At 41.8% G+C, this 20,424-nt stretch overlaps 1 protein-coding gene across 1 annotated transcript in view; it reads left to right on the forward strand.

Moving 5' to 3' along the window:
• The first annotated feature begins 3,622 nt into the window (after nucleotides 1-3,622).
• fbn2b (fibrillin 2b) overlaps nucleotides 3,623-20,424 on the forward strand; it is a 57,599-nt gene continuing 40,797 nt past the window's right edge. Inside the window, exons 1-5 of the mRNA XM_070908345.1 lie at nucleotides 3,623-3,801; nucleotides 12,060-12,142; nucleotides 12,320-12,421; nucleotides 18,784-18,879; nucleotides 19,497-19,592. Coding sequence (XP_070764446.1) covers nucleotides 3,623-3,801; nucleotides 12,060-12,142; nucleotides 12,320-12,421; nucleotides 18,784-18,879; nucleotides 19,497-19,592 — 556 coding nt within the window. The remainder of the gene's footprint in view (nucleotides 3,802-12,059; nucleotides 12,143-12,319; nucleotides 12,422-18,783; nucleotides 18,880-19,496; nucleotides 19,593-20,424) is intronic.

Here is a 20,424-nt window from a genome sequence, read left to right on the forward strand (position 1 = left end):
CTTGACTGCAGCACAGTGAAGTTATCAATGGCTTTGATTGTGACTATTGTTTCAGAAGCCCGTTGTTTCACGGGGGATTATCTCCTTATGTGTGTCTGCTAGATAGATGGGGGTCAAATCACAAGATTAAGATGCAGAAAGGCGGATAAAAAGTTTAACATCTGTCCCTAAACGGGTGCAGGTCAGAAGTTGCACATTTTTACCGGCTTTTTGGGAAACTGCATGGGGAGAAAAAAAAATCCCGACAGGCTAGTCACGTTTTACAGTTTGATCGCTCGACCTGTTTGAGTTTTCATACTTTGGGATAAGTTTTCCTGGCGAGTAAAGTGGAACAAAAAAAGGCGCTCTAATATATTTTCCCATCCGTGATTAACTTGTGTTTCAGCGAGCAGAAGCTGATGTTGCGTTTTTCTCCATTCATAAAGTTGCGGTGACGTGCAGAGCTCGTGCCAATGCTGCAATATTGTGAAAAACAATCAGATTTGCCTCTCAATTTGCAACAGACTGCCTCAGCGGCTGCTTTACGCTTTTCAAGTGTAGCAGATGGAACTTGAACTTTTTGTTTAGCGTCTCTATGAAAGTGTGTCAAAAGTGGATTTTCAGTCAATCTACTGTAATTGTATTGTTTTGCAACTCTTAATATTCCATGAATGTAAAGTTATGCTGTGATGTTTTACTTCTCAAATCACTGTGCGATTACAATAAATATGTAGTTATATAGAGTCACATTTAAATGACATGTTGATGATCAGATGATTCATTGATAAAGCTGGATGCTTTACCTGCGTTATTTTGACAGCACTGTTGGAGAAGTGCTCAGCAGAGCTCCCACTCGGTAATTGATCAGGCATTTCTTTTGTTCGGCATCGATCCCGCCTCCATTCACTTCTCTTACTGCAAGCAGCGAAAGCCAACTTCTTTTTTTGTCCTGTTAGAGTGAAAAAAAGCTTTTCTTTTTTGATTTTTCAGGTGTTAAGAAGCTTAATACGCCTACCTCTGGAGTATCTAGTTTACCATTAGAGCTATAGGCCACCACAAAGTAGTTGAGCAACACATTTTAATAGTTTTATTTGTGTCCGCCTTAAAAAACAAAAAGTGAAATATGGAATAATTACAGGCAATTATGTTAACATAAGTATCTTTTAATTCCCATCTCTTCCTGTCTAGTCCATGTCTTGCCAACTCTTTTTCTCTGCATGCTGGAGTGAGTTCACTGCTCATCTATCTCACATCTTCCATTAACATCTATCTGAGTCACTGGGATGTGGTGCCATATTTATTTTCTTCTCTTTGTCCAGCCCAGATATATAATGTGGTTGGACCCATGGCAGGAGGGCTGGAGGCCAGGTCTGCTGAGGTTGTATATCACCAGGTGCCCACAGTTCACTCTTAAACCTGTGGTCTATAATGAGGTGGAGAAGATAAAATAAACCTTATGGCTGTCCAATTCAGTTGGACTCTCTGGATGTTTTTGAATTTAATACACCCTAATGCAGTTAGGACAGGCTTGTAAAACTATATAGGCTATGTATGGGGTTAGCAAATACAAACCCGGACTCCATAAATCACATAATGAACAATAATGGGAGTAATTTAATTGTATGCCTTTATATGGATAAGTAATTGCTCTTTGTTAACAATTAAATACCCCCACTCTTCTCTCTGATTGTGGTATGTGTGATGGATAGAAAACATTTTGAGATGATGGATCATCTTACCTCATCATTTAAGTCATGCCTCTGTCTTTTCTACCAACCTTCCTCTAGTCTGTCTCTCTGGCTCCCTCTAGGCACAAGGCTATGATTTAGGGTGACTCCTAACCTTTTTGGTTTGTGACCCTTTAAAACGAAGCAATGTCTATTTATGACCCCTTGTCCTAGTTTGCATATATGGAATGAGAGTGATGTTCCCCTCTAAGGCTTTTTGCTATGTAAATTGTGTTTAGAGGCCTAGAGAAGTATAATATATGCAGGTTTTCACAGCAAAAAGAGAAAGCTAAGAGAAAAGACAGACAGAATAAAGATAATTTGTGCAGCAGTTTATCTTGCACTGATCTGAGTCTTGACCCCCATGATTTAGGAAAATACTGGATGGATGGACTGATGAATGGAGGCTCGAAAATAAGTCATTAATAAGTCATTGTGCTTAAAACGTTGCAGTTGTGGTGCAGTATAGAAATGTAGAGCCTTCTTTGTTGTGCAGTGGTTCACAGGGCAAAAACAAATACACATGTTTCAATCTATCACAGTTTTTTCGATTTTATGTGATTAGAATCCTTATTAACATCAATTTTATTGACAATAAACATTTAATATTCAACAGCACTGGATCTTTGACATTGAGCATGTCTCTCTAATGAGTTTATGACTTTTCTCTCTGTAGTCTGTAGTCGTACATACAGTATTTGGTGTCTGTGGAGTGATAAACCACTTATGAGACTGCTTTGAAGTTCACTAGTGAAAACAGATTGCTGGAAGTCAGGATTTGAGTGTCTCTTCTGTTTCCTTGCATGTTCTTCTTTTCACCCCCCAACTCATATGTTTTCTCTTTTCTCAATATAATCACCAAGCATGTCACAAACAAAAAAATCGAATCAGTGAATAATTCCATTGCACACCATTTTACCCGATAATGTTACGTTGTTGTGTTCACAAAGGTTGGAGGTTTAAGGTTGTAAAATGAATGATGTTGATAAATGAGAATGATTTAAGATGCATCACAGGGTAAAATCGATTTGGTCTGTTAGATCAGTGATTCCCAACCAGGGGTACGTGTACCCCCTGGGGTACTTCTGCAGTTGCAAGGAAGTACGTCTATGTGGGAAGATCATCTAATTAACTAGTTAAGTTACGCTATCCAGTAAGCTGCCCATCAAGTTGAGTCGTAACACATTAACATCAAATTGAGAGTGCATGAAAACTAGTTACCAAGTACACAAAGAAGATGAAATAGTTAGCTAAAATGGTGAATAAATCGTTGAAATAGTTAGCTAAAAGTAATGGATGAATGGTTTAAGTAGTTGGCTAGCTTTAGCTAAAAGTAATGGATGAATGGTTTAAGTAGTTGGCTAGCTTTAGCTAAAAGTAATGGATAAATGGTTTAAGTAGTTGGCTAGCTTTAGCTAAAAGTAATGGATAAATGGTTGAAACGTCCAGCCTCTGCCTCCTAATAGTAACTTACAAATGTAGTTAAACTTGACCAAAACAACCTAAACACTGATGATTCAATTGTATGCAAAAAACATTGTAACACAATGCACTTTCATATCATTAATAGAGCTAAATAACTTCAGTTTATAATCCATTCAAATGAACACATTTGAAGTGGTGCTGATGAAGGGGTACATGAACTCATCTGACAGGAATGTGGGGGTACGTCAAACAAAAAATGTTGGAAACCACTGTCCTAGATGAGCTGAGTTCACCATCAGTGTAAGTTGATCAGTCCCTCTGTGTTCAAAATATTTCTTAGCTTTCATCTTTTTTCTTCCTCTATCTAGCCCCTACTCTGGAGTGCACATCAGGACTTGGTTTGGATCCAGGTCAAGTTCCCTCTGCTCAGCCTGGGTCCACAGAGTGCTAAAACGGAAGTGCTACGGTTGGAAAGATAGCCAGACCGACCAATGGGATCAGGGAAGCTGGCTCAGGTGCTGCTGGGATGGGCAGCGGTGTGTCTTTCGGCAGTCCATGTGGCTTGTGGTCAAACCGGGGATGGGCCGTACCAAGCTAGCCGATTCACCGGCACTGTGGACCAGAGAGAGGTGCAGCGGGTTCGACGCCGTGGCCAGGAGACACTGAGAGGGTAAGGATGAGAATCGCTGTGTGTGTGTGTGTGTCACTGTCTGTGGTAAATCCCAAATGAGCAGCAATGCACAATGCAGTTTGGTATTGATTTTATAAATGTTAAAGAAGCATTCATGAGGACAGACATGAAGAAAAGTGCATTAAGTTTGTTTTTCATACACAACTCAGAACATTTGTAGCTGTATCTGGAGAAGGTTTAAAATATAAATGGCTTTCCCCTCTCTGTTTTCCTGGCAGCGCTCTTTCAACTGCTGTGCTTTCTGGGCTGAGGCCAAGCTCGTCTTATACCAAATTATGCTGCTGAATACTACCACATTGTTTTCTCAAAAACAGCACATGTTCGACCTTAACAGGCTGCTTGCCACACTGAAATCTCCCCGTGTATTTACAGCAAATTGACATTTTCATGGGAAAGGGAGGAAAAGGCAGCTTTCTATACATCTCATGAGGGGATGATGAGTGAAATACATGACCCAAATTCCCCAGAGTGTATTAGTTAAGCTGGAGAAAGTAGTTCAGGACTGCTGTGGGGAGATTTCTGGCCCCAGTGGTTTAAGTTGAGGCAGGCGATAGGGAAAATTATGTGTGTGTGGGTACATATGAGCATACGTGTGTGTTTTTAAAGGTGCTGTTCATTTAAGTGTCTGTATGTGGGGAGTATCCAGTGAAATGAACTACTACAGGGATCACATCACCTCTCACCAGCTGCAACCCCCCCAGTCCTTTCTCTCTCCTGCAGTCCGACTCTTTCACTTTGTTACCTAAACACCATGAATCTGGGTGTGGGATGTATGTCAGTGCAGCAAAGAGTTTTCACTGTAAATTTCGCCACTTCTTGAAAAACAAAGGATGTTTTGTTGGGGCCCGTTTTCAGTGTCTGCATCAGTTATTCCAATCAGACTCCCATCTGTCCCAGCTTATGGTTCCCCCAGTGCCAAGCCACAGGAAATGAGGTATTCGTATCACCCGAGGGGGGTATGAAAAGGGGCATTTGTTTCACTGCTGTAGGTGACAAAGCAGTAGAAGGAATAACAGAGGGCAGAAAAAGTATGAAAGAAAGACAGCACATGAGGAAATGGAAGATGAGATGAAGAAAAAATGGGGAGTGATAGTGAGAGAGGTAGAAAGAAACAACTAAACTCTGTGAATTGTATTCAGTTGTGGCTTATTAATAGTACAGGGTAAAGCTCACATATAGTCATACAACTGGTGTTTTCTCTAAAAACATATTCAGTGACGGCTCCTGCTGCATAATTCAAATAGATTTGCCTGCCCTGTCACTCATTTTGGTTAATATGGAGGGCATTTGTCCATGTTTAATAAAGAAAATCGTCCTCCCTTTGCATGTAGACATATTTTAAAGGAGACGTTTTATACCAAAATTAGGGCGAGCATGGTAGTCCTTCAACATTTCTACTCTAATGTCCATTGTACTATTTACAGCCACCATGACACCAATTGTCATTGGCATTGAACCTAAAACATTAAATATATGATCTGACTGAACAATAATTCACATTCACAGTTTGTCTAAGAGACAGTGAGCAGCCAGAGGAGAGAGTCACCACACACGGAGGCCTTGCACAAGAGCACATTATTCCCATCAAATAGTGTGTGATTTCATGAGAACATGTAACAAAAGCCTGCAGACTTTTTCCATTACACTGTTAAGTTCTGGAAACACTACTGTGTTAGGAATGAAATGCTCATGTAGTGATAGTTCTGTTTACCAAAGTAAATAGGTAATGAGACTAGACAGCATCTTTGAAACTCAGGGTATGTTGAGGCTAAAAAGCTCTGTTTGCACGCTGGGCTTCAGGCCAGTATGAGTACCACAAACCAGAATTATTTGACAAAATGTTCGACATCTTTTTGATTATTTTTATTGGATTTCTGGGTGTTGCCTGGAAACTGTCACTCGAATTATTCCAAAACTTTAAAGCACCTCCCATCTGTTGGCCAAAGCAAATTGGCCTAATGTGTTGACTTTATTTTCAGTTACTGTTTGAGTGTCGCTGGCTGAAAACGATCACAGTTGAATCGGGTAAAATTAGTCATCTACATGTGTGCATGTTTCATCTAACCACCTCTGGACAGAAGCTGTAGGGTGAAGAAATCACATTTGAGACAAGTGAGTAAATGTTTTGGCTGTTGATAAGGCTTTGCGCAGTGAGGGCCAAATGTTTCTTACACAGGAGTTGTTGAATTTTACTACAACTCATTCACCCCAACAAAGTATAATACATGCCAACCCGGGCTTGTGTCACCATACTGCTTTCATCTAAGAGTTGCAGCAATCACAGTGGACTGTCAGTAACCTTGTATGGTTACAGATTCTCTGAGTGGGTGATGGAGGGAGGTTACTTTAATGATGGTCATTACGCTGGCCTTGGGCTCGGGTGCAGTGTTTATTTGCTGGATAGAGCTCCATATCCCCTGGTCTGTCTCTGGTAGCGCTGGGTCTGATGCTGGCTGACTCTGATTTATTGTCTCTCACTGCAGCCTGGCATCAGTCCACTCAAGGGCGGTATCTGATCAGACCTTAGGCTGGCTGGCTGGCTGGCTGGCTGGCCTGCTTTACTCAATGGGTGATTGACCATCTGGTTGGTAGAATGAGAGAAGGAAAGTGTGAGGCAGAAACCTTTTGCTGTCTCTCTCTTGCTTTCAATTGCCCTACCAACTAAAAGCGTTGAATATTTATAGTTTAATAAGATCTCTTGTATGTTAGAGTTGAAGAATCCAGCCAAGATCTTTTTTTTGGAGTCACCCTCTTTATTAACTTAGCCCAGCTTGGCCCAGCTATACCCAGCTCTGCTGAGGAGAGACGCCTTGAATGCTGGCTAACTTGGCAGACAGTCAGCCCCAAAGTAGAGAATTACATTCAGCCACTCAAGTCGCTTCCAGGATAATGTCAATACCACCCCGATGGCCTCTATTTACTGTCTGCCTAGGCATATGACTTATTTGAAAGAGAATAATAGAATTTCCCTGGTTTTGGATGTCACAGGGCAAATGTCTTTACCTCAGACCTACGGTATCTGAGTGTTTTGAGGACAGAGGAAAGAAAAAAAGACCCACAAAAAGCTCAAGAAGAGTTTATATTCAGGCTGAGTGAACAATTGCCAGTTTCCCTTTCTGTTTTATGTGCATTAGGTTCCATTTTAGGTTTTTATGTGTCTGCATTTTATGCTTACTGTATGTGCAGGCTAAGACTGAGCTGTAAAGACAGGATAATCTGGGACATCTGATTGGCATGTGGTCTGTTAATAAAGTGGTTTCTACTTAATGTCAGACTGTATGAAAATATTCAGCCGTCAGTTTAATTCCCACATTTGACATCACCGCACACATTGACACACACAATAATACACACATACACACACTTTGCTCTCACACACATAAACGCATTGCATGAGCCTGTTGACAAACAATATCAGCTTTGCCACAAATCATTTGAGTTAAGACATTTTCTTATTTAAACAAAACAATAAACAAATATCCCCTCTGGGGTTTGTGTGTGGTAGACCACAGTTTAAGTTATTGTGCTATACAACTGTATCTCCTCATCACAACACACACCACAATAGCGGCTATTCAGTGAGTTACTGTAGCTTTTGTACGTTCCTGTCTCTGTTACACTTCCAACAATTTCTCACTTGTTCCCTCTTTATCTCTGTTTCTCAGTTCAATTCAATTTCTAACCCGAAATGGCATGAGTTTAGAGATCGGGATTTTACATTCACTATAAATATTGTCGTTCTTTCATTCATTGCTTTCTTCAGCTGCTCTGAAAGCATGAAAATCTTCCAAACTGTAGATATTACATTTTGACCTGAAAGTGAAACTAAATTTTACTCTTCTTTACTCGAGTACTTTTACCTTTGATACTTGTGTACATTTTACTACTAATGCTTGTTTACTTTTACTTAAATCAAATTCAGAAACAAAACAAAGTATTTCTAATTGTTTTGAGTAATCTGCCTTATCACCATATGGGTCATTTTCTATACACTTATCATCCCCAGCCCTAGACCTGATAGCAGAGCAACAGGCCCAGGTGTTGCTAGAGGCAGCAATACGTAAGAGTTTTGCTGAGGGGGTTCAGATACCAGGCAGATGAATGTTGACCTATGACCAGTACACCAACACACACATACACGGACACAGACACCGTAGGGCCGTAGCAACTGTGAACTTCTGGTCTGACTGTCTGTGATCATTTTCCATGCCTGCCCGGTGCTGCCCTTTCTTGTAGGTCAGTGGAGGCCGGCTGCTCTGAACTGCCTTAACCTTTGACCCCGTGGATTCCTGCATGAGCAGCGGACCCTCCGGCTACAGCCACTTAACTTGTTGATTTTGCAGTTTCTAATTTTATAACTCTAACTCTTTGCTAAAACCCTAAAGAAAGCTTTAACAACAGAAGAAAATCAACCAGAGCTCCAAGTAACGATTGTTTTCATAATCCATTAATCTGCCGCTCATTTTCTCGACTGGACAATCAATTGCTTTGTCTATATAATGACACAAAATAGTAAAAAAATGGCAATTTGAAATTCCCAGAGGCAAACGTGACTTATTCATATGGCTAGTTTTATCTCACCAACAGTCCAAAACCCAAAGGTATTCAGTTTATTATCTTATGACAAATTGGCAAATTCTCACGTTCTGGCATATTTACTTAAAAAGATACTGAAACGATCAATTAATTATCTAAATGGTTTCTTATAGATCTATACATATACATTTTCTATCAATGGATTAATTGACTAATTGTTTCAACTCTAAAACTAATTAACTGAGTTTCTTAAGAAGAAAAGCAGATTGTGATACCGTACGTAAAATGCAGTTTTATATGTTCATGGTTATTATAATAACTCCATGTCTGGAAATCTGTGTGAAACTGCCTCCCCCTTCGACTTTGAACTCTTGACTACAGTGTCTTTTTTTCCTTCATTCTTCATATTTCCCCTTAGATGAGGTGGCAGCCATTTTCCTTTTATTACTATTAATGGCAGTTAACGAGCGATCCACGGCCCGGGAGGCAACTTCAAAGGCGGCGACGTGGCCACAGAAGAGTTAATCTCCTTTAGATTGAGCCCTGTGAACAGTAGGACATTTCAATATTGAGGAAAACCCCTGGGGCTAAACTCCTTTTTTTTATGGCTTTCATTCTGTTTTACTTCAGTTCATCCTCTAAAGCCTCCTCTCTGTGATAGCAGTCCAGGCATTGACCTGGAGGAAAGACTGAGAGAGAGAGAGAGAGAGGAAGAATAACAAACCAGAGCACCTCAGGGTCAGACCCCTATAATCCTTCATATATTGACATCCCCAAGGTCTGTAACAGTGGAAAATCTTCAACGCTTTGTGGAGAAATAGATCAGGGAAGAAGTTGGGTTCACTGCTCATTAAGTGTTGGAATGCTGATGTCTCGCTCTATGCATTTTTGAAGTTTTTTTGAGGCGCTCTTTGGTTTGTGTGTTTGCCCCAGAAATTCAACTCCCACCGAGGGTCTGGCCTCTTCTTGCTTATGCTGCTTTCTCCTTTGTTTCCATATCTCTGTTTTCCGCTCCCACTCCTCCTCCTGCTTCCTCCTCTTCTCAACATAAACTTGTTTTGCTTTCCCTCCCACTGATCCCCTGTTCCTTTCCCACCGACCCGTCTTCTCTCCTTCTAACCACCATTCCTCTCACTCTCTTCACACTTTCTCTCTAAAAACCAGTTTCAGTTTCTGTGAATGTCCCAAATAATCCACTGCTCTTGTCTGCTCTTCCTGTTTTTATTTTTATCTTCCTTCTTTGTCTGACCACAAATTCTACCTACGTAAATAACTCTCGTCTGCCTGCCCACCTGTTTGTCTGTCTCTCTGTGCCATCTGGTAATGTGTTTGGAGGTGTGCTCTGCTCTCCATCCATCAGAGATTCAAACCCCAGCTGTCATCTCCCTGGTGACAGCTCGGGGTTACTACGGATACCGTCTGGCGAGGAGGAGAGGAAGGTCATCTGTTTCACGCAGGAGGAACTTGAGAAGTTCATCAGACACAACACTTAATGTCCCACTTTAGCTCTGGTCTTCTAATTTCCTGGTTTAGACTGCACATCTGACTACAAGCTGCACATTTTTGTTGTAGTCTGTTGGCTAACAAAACAACCTTCATGTTGACTTTACTGCTTTAGCTGTCAACACTTAGGCCTTTCACTGCAGCACCAATACATGAATTAACCAGTTAGCTAATCCACAGAAAATGTTTTGAAAATCTATAGCTAGATGTTTTGGGAAATACACTACAGGACTAGTAACTTCCTGGAGTCTGGAAGCTGGTTGCCTGGCAACTGGTCCCAAACAACAAATAGTCAGGCACATAAATATTTTTACACTTCGGTTTCTGTACGTGTTAAACTAACAAAATATAATGTGTTAATAATTAGGGAGCTTTAGAGGTGTTGTAGACAAAGCCAGGCTAGCTATTCCCCCCATTTCCAGTCTTTATTCTATATCTCTAAGTTAACTGGCTTCCTGTTCACGCTACATATTTGTTGTAAGACAGAGAGTGCTCTCAATCTTCTCATCAAACTCTCTGCAAGAAAGACATTCATAAATGTCAAACTATTCCTTAAAGTCATTTAATAAACAAAAATGCAAAACAGTCGCTGCTTCTAGTTTCTCAAATCTGGATCTGCTGCCTTCAGAGCAACTGAATGTCACGTTTTATGAAAAAAAAAAAAAAAAGAAAATGTAGCAGTTTTCCCTTTCAGGAGCACAACATACTTTATACATAAAGGTGAGTTTACTGAGGCCTGAGAAACAGTTGTAAAATGTCTTCTGGGGCTGTGGAGGGAGCTCTGCAACCCTGATGTCTGATGAAACTGTGGTCTGATGATGTCATAGTGATGTCATCAGGATTAACTCCAGTTATGCTTCAGACTTTGAATATTTGACAGAAAACATGAATTATAAATTATAAATTGAGTTTGAATGAGGAAATTTGACAGGCAGGGAAGGTCTAATGGAAGAGGCTATTGAGTTGCATCATGGGAAATGAAATACCAATTTTGACATGTCTCCTTTAAATCTGCCTTTTGCAAGTCCCCCAACTTTATGGAAATACAATACTAAATTCCTGGTGTATCCTTTTAAAGGGTTGATGAGTCTAATTTTACTAGGCCTTGGTCACTGTCAAACAACACTGGGTAATCTAGCGTTACTTTAAACAGTCATAAATTATGTCCAGGGAGCAGAAATGGTCTAGACTGAAGAGATGTGATCCCCGTGGCAAATTACTTTACCATGAGCATCTGGATCAGGCTTTATCCCAATTTACCAAGCTGTGGTCCCTTAATTCTTAGTCTTGCCATCAGCAAATGCAAGCAACTAACCACCAACACAGATGACCACAGATATACCCGTCATTATACGCTTCGAAAGGTCACTAAGGATATCATTAGTACCACCACATTGTTGGAATCCCCTCAGCTTGTTAAACAGCTTTATGGGTACAGTGCACACACTGACTCACGCACACTTCCTTATAGTACATGGATTTGGGTTTTGGGATTGATGCATGTTGGGATTTTTATTCCGTTTCTGAATAAACTGAGTTATAAGTGGGCGTGTAATTATTCACGGAAGATAAAAACTGAAGTGATCTTTGCATTAGCTTGTAGGGCAGCTTCAGACCTCAGTCCCACTGCCTGTTTATGTGCCTGTCTGTGCGCATGTGAGCAGAGGCCAGTCATCTCTAGATGTGGTTTAGTCATCTCATCAGAGGGAAACTTTGTGGCTAACCTGTCAGGCCAATCAAGCGCTCCATAAGCTGTGATGACTCTTACATCTGTCAGAGGGGGTCAAAGTTCACTGCAGGCGTTCCACCAGTAAGAATCAGAGCGAAAGGGAGCAGCACTGGATATTTGCCAGAGAACAGGACAGCCAGTCATGGAATTTGGGAGAAAGGAGGACTTTATACATCCTGTCTTTGCCAGTTTAAATTCAGCCTTGAATGAAAACAAAATGCTACTCCTCGTGTTGCAGGCGCCTTGCGTTTCCTTCCCCTCCTCCCCTCTCTGAAAATACCTCCATCCATCACTCGAGGAGGCTTTGTATCAAAGCTTGCTTTGTTTATTCTTAAAGCAGAGGCCACGCAGGTCTTGGGCAGCTCAGAAAATAACTCTTAACTGTGTGTATTTGTTTAGGGGTTTTACTAAAATATGTTTTGGAGGTTAGTAGTGAGTTTGTTTGTTCTTTCTTTTTTGTCTCTGTCAGGCCCAATGTGTGTGGCTCTCGCTTCCACTCATACTGCTGTCCGGGCTGGAAGACTCTGCCGGGAGGCAACCAGTGTATTGTTCGTAAGTTCCTCCATCCTTAAATCCTCTTTAATACGAGACCACAAAGCCCAGTGGAGAACATAACAAAAAGGCGTGGGATAATTCTGTTTATGTTACCATGTATAGCTGAAGACATGCACAATGAATAAACCAATTAAATTCACTCTCCGCTCCTCCTTTTCCTCTTCCTCTCTCCAGCAATTTGCAGGAATTCATGTGGCGATGGCTTCTGTTCCAGACCCAACATGTGTACCTGTTCAAGTGGCCAGCTCTCTCCCAGCTGTGGAGCAGGAGCAGGAGGTCAGTAACAGTGCCACTACTCACACACACATACAGTAACTGAATCTTCATCAAACATCAAACCCCATCGTAAAGTGGTAACGTACAATTAGAATTAAAGAAGGTGAATAGCTATTTAGCTGCATTCAATCCATTACGTTACATTCATCAGACAGTTTTATCCAAGACGACTTGCGCACAAATCAGAAGCAACTTGGGGTTCAGTGTCTTGCTCAAGGACACTTTGATTTTTGGAGATCAAATCATCAAAATTAGTCGATCGACAGCAACTGTTTAAGTCATTTTTCAAGCAAAAATGCCAGACAGATATGAGAGTGGCATCGATCCGCCAGAAAGCGACCAAGCGACCAAGCATGTATGCGACCAACATACATGCTCTGTTCTTTTGGTTGTTAGCTATGCTGCTATGAAATGTGCTGCAGTTGCAGAATAAATGGTTAGCATTCAGTCGTAGTCTGAGTAACAGTTGTTATACAGGTAACATGAATTGGTTAGAGATATAACAAGTGAGTTTGCCAAAAATATATTATTTTGAAATCCAACCTTCTCTAACACCTGAGCTGCAGCAGATGCCCATCAGTCTTGTAAAATTCAGACAGATAAAACAAAAAAAGTCTACTTTTTCCATCAATGTAAGTCCAATATTTGAATCCTGTAGACAACTCAAGCAGCAGAATTGCATAGTGGTCAGAGAGGCTTTCCTTCAACTGCGTTCCCTTATTGAATGCTGGAGAGCATTTGGCCTATTAAGCCTGACTTCACTTTACTGTGTGAAACTGCGAAGTGGCCCAAACTACTGATGAAATGATGTTGCTTGTTACACTGAGCAGTTTCAGTTCCTACTCAACCAATCCATCGGCAATTTTCCAAAAGTAATGGTTCCACCCTTCTCTCATGGGAGCCAGAATAGCACTGTATTCACTGTAATAGTAGTGTATAGAGTCCCAGGCCTGCGCTGCAGCCTGCAGGTCACAGGGTTTGTCAGGATTAAAGTCAAGAGTCTGGCTGCCCCAGCTCAGTCTGCTGGGCTTAGTTACAGACCACTCAGGATGTGTGTGTGTGTTTGGAGTGGAGCGAGGTGTTTTACTGCACACGCAGAGTGTGTGAAATCACGTTTGTCTTAGTAAGATTAGTGCAGTGTGTTCAGGGTTTAAATATGAAGTTAATATGTGCCGGACATGCAGAAAACATTGTCGTTAAGCAGCACTTTGGGAGCATGCAAAGTACGTGTCGATGTGTGTATTAAGTAGCGTGCAATGTGTTCAGCTTCACTGCTTTAGTCGGCCAAAGTCAGCTCGTCAGTCACGCCTGGCCCCTGCCAGACCCTTTGCACATGCTCACATTCCATTAAGCCTGCTAACACACACATTTTCACTTGCACAACTGCACACACTGACAGACACATACATACACACAGACACTCATACTCATATACACAGTGAGCATCAGTTGGCTGTGACCCAGAGGTGTAAAACAGGATCTGTTCCAGCCATAAGTAAGAACGACCCTTAGAGGAAGGGCATGGAGGGTGGGGTGGAGAAAAACAGCCTCTGACCTGTATGGCAGGATACGCACAGATCTCCTGCAGAGTCAGTGCTCTGGCAAGAGCAATGAAGTCATGTTCCTTAGAGGCAGGAATGGCCTGAGAAAGTGAAGTGATAAATTAGAGTGAGAGCTTAGCAGAGCTGGACCGAACTGATTGTCAAACTCAGCAGGGATTTATGGGCTTTTCTACAGGTTTACAGGCAGTGGAGAGGCAGGCACCGTGTGATATGATAATCACAGACAGCTTTATTGTTCTATGATTAGTAAATAGGAAATATGTTTTAGTGCACTGTTAAGAGTGTATCACTTTCAAGAAGGTCAGAGGTCAAACAGCTTTATGACCTGAAATAAACATGCACCCATCAGTGAATGCTGAATGCTGAAGAATGACCCACACTAAACCTGGAGGTCACCTTATTTGGTAAAAGTTAGCTGTCTCTTTTGTCAATGATTGAAGCTATAATTCTGTTTATTCCCTCACTGTAGCTACTCCCGAACTCTCCTGTGTCTAAATATTTGTTATATTTGGATGGGATGTTTTCAGTTGTCTTTGCTCCACTTGATATTTGGTTATAAAGCGTTGTTTTGATCTGAATTCCCAGAGAGCCATACTCACTGTTTTAGGTGTGTTTAACATATTACCAAGTTGAAAAACTGTTTTCACAACATGACTGTCTCGGAGGCTTTAGGCCAAGCCAAGAGAAGGCAAACACTCCTCATCGTAGATCTTGTCTTCCCAAATGTGCTAACTCGCAAATTCAGCTTTTGGAGAGAGTCCACCATTTAACAGGATAATTCAATGCAGTTGGAAACAAATTGCAGCTCTATGGAGATCCTTTTGGAAACGCCAATTTCCTCTGCCTTAATTATACAGCCTGATTCTAGCACCCTGGTTCGTTGGGTTATAGATAGCATCTTTATGTCTCACGTCTTGCCTGTGGAATGCAGAGGTTTAAATAAATCAGCAACACATTTAAGATTTTCTACATGTCTGTGATTATTGTTATATCCATGCAGATGGTTGTCTGTGATTTTTTTTATGACCCTTCCTGGAATCTTTGCTGGTTGCCAATGAAAAATAAAAGCACTTGTTTCTGTGGATAGCCTGGCAGACCTTTAGAAATGTACACATTTCCAGACTTACAAAAGTAAATTTTTTGCGAAGTCGCGGTGGCGTTGTAACTGCACAAGTCCCATTTACCGATAACCTGGAGTTACACGCCAGTTCCCAGACAACAAGGGTTCACGCTGTAAGTCAGCCTTGTAATAAACCCCCCTGACAGTTTAGGGCAGAGCAGCTGTGCTGAGGATCGTATAGGGTCATCTTTATAACCTTGTCTTCCCATAACCATAATTACAAAATCATTACCACTGACGTTCTCGCCCTAATGCTGAGAAACAGCTGTCTTTAGACTGACAGGCTTTCATTGGCCATTGACTAGGAGCACCAGTGAGTCCTGGGAAAGCAGAGAGAGGCCTTTTTAATTAGAAGCCATGTCGCTTCAACGTAGTTCATCTTGACCGCAAAGTAATGCTCTGTCCTCTTAGGTATGAGGTATGTAAGCAAATAAATTGATGATATCTGTGAGGTACGGAGTTCACTGAAAACAAGGTGGGGGACTCTGAGTTTCCAAGAATGGAAAGAAGAATCTCATGCAGCTTTCTGTTCAATACATCGCCCATCCATGCTGAAACTAAGGCTGACTTGTCACTGGTCCCTGGGGTGTGTGTAAATCAGGACAAAACACAGCTATAAAGCTCCTCGGTTTTCCATCAGACACACATATACCTGCACACACTCACACACTCAACACACAAGCCTGGACTTCCTGTGTTTCGCAGCCTCTCGTAAAAAACACCCAGATGTGAGCAGCTCACCGACGACACTGCACCAGAATACAGAGGTGCATTGTGGTGCCGCAAAACTACACCCAACTCCTTTTGCTCAAAGTCTGGAAGACTCACACACACACACACACACACACATGCACATGTACATCCCCCCACCCTGTTGCTCTACACGTGCAGCTTTCCAGGCAGGGGTCATTGGGGCAAACCATCTTTCTCCACCTGCGGGGGATGAAGTGCCATGTGGAGGGGGGAGTGAGAGGCGAAGTTAACCAGTGAGATCATCTCCTTCTGTCTCCAAATGTGCTTGTTTGCTTCCTCCTCCTTCATCTCCCATCCAGTTCCTGTTACAGAAAAAACATATGACACTTACAGAATCTCTGCGACTCGTACCTCCATCTCTCAGGCACCTGTCCCATCATCCTCTGATCCTGAGGGCAGAGAGTTCACTGACCATAAGCGGACAGAGAAGCTCTTACTGCAACGTCTCCCGTCCCTCCAGCTCTATCCACAAATCTTTCCCCATATGTTCTTGACCTATTTAGAAACACTTTGTGTGGGGTGGGGGGACTTGTTGAAAATGGAAGAGTTTACCCAAGTTGCCCTCAGCTTTGGGAGAGTCTGAATTGCAGCACTCTAGAAGGTTTTTCTCCACTGTTTGTTCCATGGCAGGAAAAACTGAAATCAGTCACTGCAATCATTATTCATGTTTCACATCACGGCTCTGATTGTTGGCCTTGAGTGAAGAAAGAGAGTCAATAGTGTGAGTGTAAAGGATTAACCTCATGTCTTGAGGTTGAAACCTGAGAGGAAGACCTGGCTCGTCTCCTGTGAGAGTGAATGAGAAGAAGGGAGAGAAAGCACACTAGTACACTGACCTATAAACCCAGCCTGCCCCAGAGTCCCAAACTATTTGCTTTAATTTATCACCATGTGTTGCCATGAGACACAATCCAGACAAAAAGTTGTTTCTGCCAAATCTGTACACAGAGTCTGCCAAGTGTTGCACATGAGAAAGTTCTCTGGAATTCTTTCTAGACTTTAGATGCAGTATGTATATGGAGTGAATTAAAGCCGTGGTGACAATTTCAGTGAATTACACTTCTGCCTTGCATTTACTGAAACTACACAGGGTCCACATCCAAGATTCGTGCTATTGTGCTTTGACTCATGTAACTGAAGTCAGTCCTGTGTAAGCTGCCAGTAAGGCAGGCATGGGGGATCACAATGAAAAGCTACTTAAGAGTATATTCACTCATCATGACTCACACAAGTCATATTTAGTGTGTGTGGGTACAGTCAGAATAAGTGGGTGGATTATAGTGGCTGAAATGCCTCCCGTTGGCAAGTGTGCAAACTCAGAAAGTCTCATTAGACAAACTCAGCTACGGGGAAGCTCAGTCATTTCCCCTCTGCTCCACAGCTCTGCATGCCAGAAATCTCTCTAAAGAGAGAAAGAGACATAAGCAGACAGATGGAGAGAGAGAGGGAGGAAATTAATGTTGAACTTGCGATTAAGATATAGATATAGACAGAAGAGCATGAAAGGCACTAAGGGAATAGACAAAAGTGGAGGAAGGAAGAAAAATAAAGGCACAGGGAGGAACTCTAAAGGACAATAAAATATCCTCTTGAGCCAGGATGAAAGAAAAAAGAGGATGCAAGGAAACATTTAAAGGATACAGTTCTCGAACATCCAGCACTGTAGGTATCTCCTCTTGTGTTCGGTAAAAGGCTGGCTCAGCAGAAAGCTGCCTGTCTGCCAGGAAGACCAATTAGTTTCCCATATGAAAGCTGCTGCTACGTGTTTGAGGCTGTCAGATTGGCCCTCTCACAGTCTGCTGTAGCAGTCTGCCAGCCATAATACCTGTACCACCACAGCACTTGGGTTTGGGGTTTGTTTACCCACCATTCAAAGTTACTCCCTTTCTTTCTCTTACATTCGCTCCTCTGTGCATCCTGTTTGGATTCTATTTTGCCATTGTGCCTTACCCCTCTCTCTTAGCCCCCTCACCCAGTTTCCCTCTCCTCTCAGCAAATTCCTGACTGACTGACTGACTGACTGTAGCTTACAGCTGGCTCGACTTATTGCCTACCCCCAGTCTGCTTGATTAGCTTTGGTTTTGTGGCCTGGGGGCCTTTGAGTCTTGTCTCTTCATCTAAAGCTGCCAAAGAAACACCAGTGTTGTGCAAACCTGAAAAAGCCTCTTAATGTGTTAAAGTGACCATGGTTATTTAACTCTCAGGTGTTTGGAAACAACTCTTTAGATTAGATTAGATTCAATTTTATTGTCATTGCACAGAGTACACGTACTGAGACAACGAAATGCAGTTTAGCATCTAACCAGAAGTGCAAAAAGCACATAAACATGTACCTCTATAATGTACATATAGAGGCAATATATATAACAGTAAGTGGTAGATATGAATACGATATGAACAGTGTGAAATAAATACACTATGTTACATACAGTATGAGCATGTGTAGCAGTTATAGTAGGCATTGCAGGTATAAGCATATAAGTAATGCTACGAGTGGACATTATATACATAAACAGGTGGAGGTATGATATGTATACACTATAGGTCAGATATATACAGTATGGACAGAAGTATAAATGTATGTATTGTTATGTGAGAGTATAAATAGTGCAGGAAAGTCTATCTTAAAGTGCTTTTTTATTGGCTAACAATACAATGAAGCAATCTAACCAGTCGAACAATTAATGCTCATTTCTTAAAAGTCTGGGTTTCGTTGATAATACCAGTGTAAGCTTTTATAAAACTTTTTGAATAACTGACTCAAAGCACAATATTTTGTGGTAATGTTGCAGCTTGAGTTATTTGATAAAACAGGGGATGTGAAGATAATTTCTAAAGTGTATCTGTTCACATTTGTCTTTCCGTCTTTTCTTGTACCCTCCCCACTCATCATCCCACTCCACCCCCCCCTTTCCTCTCTCCTACAGTTCAGTCCTGTAACGTCAGGTGTATGAATGGAGGCAGCTGTGCAGAGGACTCGTGCTCCTGCCCGAAGGGATACACAGGCAGCCACTGTGGACAGCGTGAGTGAAACACCTGGATGTGAATGCATGTGTGGGGGTAGTTTCACTGTGTCACCTGTTACCTGTTAGTATACCCCATAGTTATAAGGACCAAATGTCTTCAGAAAGATAGGGTTAGACTATTCCTACTTTTTGTGAGCTTGGCCAATCGGGCACTTTTGGTCCATTCTTTACTTGCAGTAACTTGTAAACCCAGTACATTGTATACACACACACATATATATATATATATATATATATATATATATACACATATATATGTATATATAATAATAATTATTGCCAAATACACAGTCCGACTAAAAAAGTTGTACTGTAGTTGTTTAAGGCTTGCATTAGGGTTAATCTGGGTTACAGCAAAGTTTGAAAGGGGGCATAAAGTGAAGAGAGTTGGTGTGTTGGCTAAAGAACTAATGTCATTACTGAAAATCCTCACATATGTTTGTAATACAAATATACAATACAGTATGTGTTTATGAGTCAGTGATGCAAGCGAAGTCATTTGAAGCCTTCTGAAAGATCTGTGTTTGTGTGTCTGTGAGAGAGAAACAAAGAGAGAGAGCGTGCAAAGTGTGTTATTCTCTGTTAATCTTTGTCTTTTCCTCTGTCTCCTGTAGCTGTGTGTGAGAACGGCTGCCAGAACGGTGGGCGCTGTATCGGACCCAACAGATGTGCCTGTGTCTACGGTTTCACTGGCCCGCAGTGCGAGAGAGGTGAGAGCTCATTCTGGTTTCTATGTTGATATGTTATGATTCTCCTCTGTCGTCCTTTCAGCTCTGTTTGTATACAACCTGGGTCTTATTTTGATAGTTTTGGTATAAATTCCTCATATGAGATTTGAGAATGTGGCGACATCCAAAAGAGAAAGGGAGTCAACTGAGCCAAGATCTGATTGGCCAGGAGATGGAAGCCAAGCAGTCAGATTGGAGGGGTGGTAGACCCTGCCTTTTATCAATAGACTCCCAACCCACCCACATACTCTAATGTTAAGGAAGTTATCGAACCAGGAAGGCTTTGATGTGGCCATGCAGTCATGAGTGTTGTTCCTGTCAGTCCAGACATACTGTTAGTTCATTACTGAGCAGTCAGGCTCCTCTAACGTGGATGACTTCATACAGCTGAGACAGACAGTGGGTGTTCATCTCCTGAGCTTTGAACAGAAGCCGGAGGTATTTGTGTGGTGGGAAGTGATGGCAGGGTGCTGGAAGTAGGTGCTACAGTCCCATGGCAGATGAAAAAAATACCTGAAATGTACTTAATTTCTGTTCACCCCAGTTCATCTTTTCAGAGGAGATAAACCATTACACCTTCAAATATTCTGTCACCAACCTCGCCTTTCTGTGACCCTCACCTTCCACCTCCTCCCTCTTCCCCCTGCTGTTACAATGAGGTAGAGGAAAGTTCTTGGCCTGTAATTTAACTCACCTCATTCATCTCAGCCTTTCTTCTGCGTCCCTTTTTCCTAACTACATGTATGTAAGTACGCTTGTTTAAAAACAACCATAAACACTCATCTGCTTCCTTCAAATACTGTTCTTCAACCCA

The sequence above is a fragment of the Enoplosus armatus genome, chromosome 7 (genome assembly GCF_043641665.1).
Source record: "Enoplosus armatus isolate fEnoArm2 chromosome 7, fEnoArm2.hap1, whole genome shotgun sequence".
Lineage (NCBI taxonomy): Eukaryota > Metazoa > Chordata > Actinopteri > Centrarchiformes > Enoplosidae > Enoplosus > Enoplosus armatus.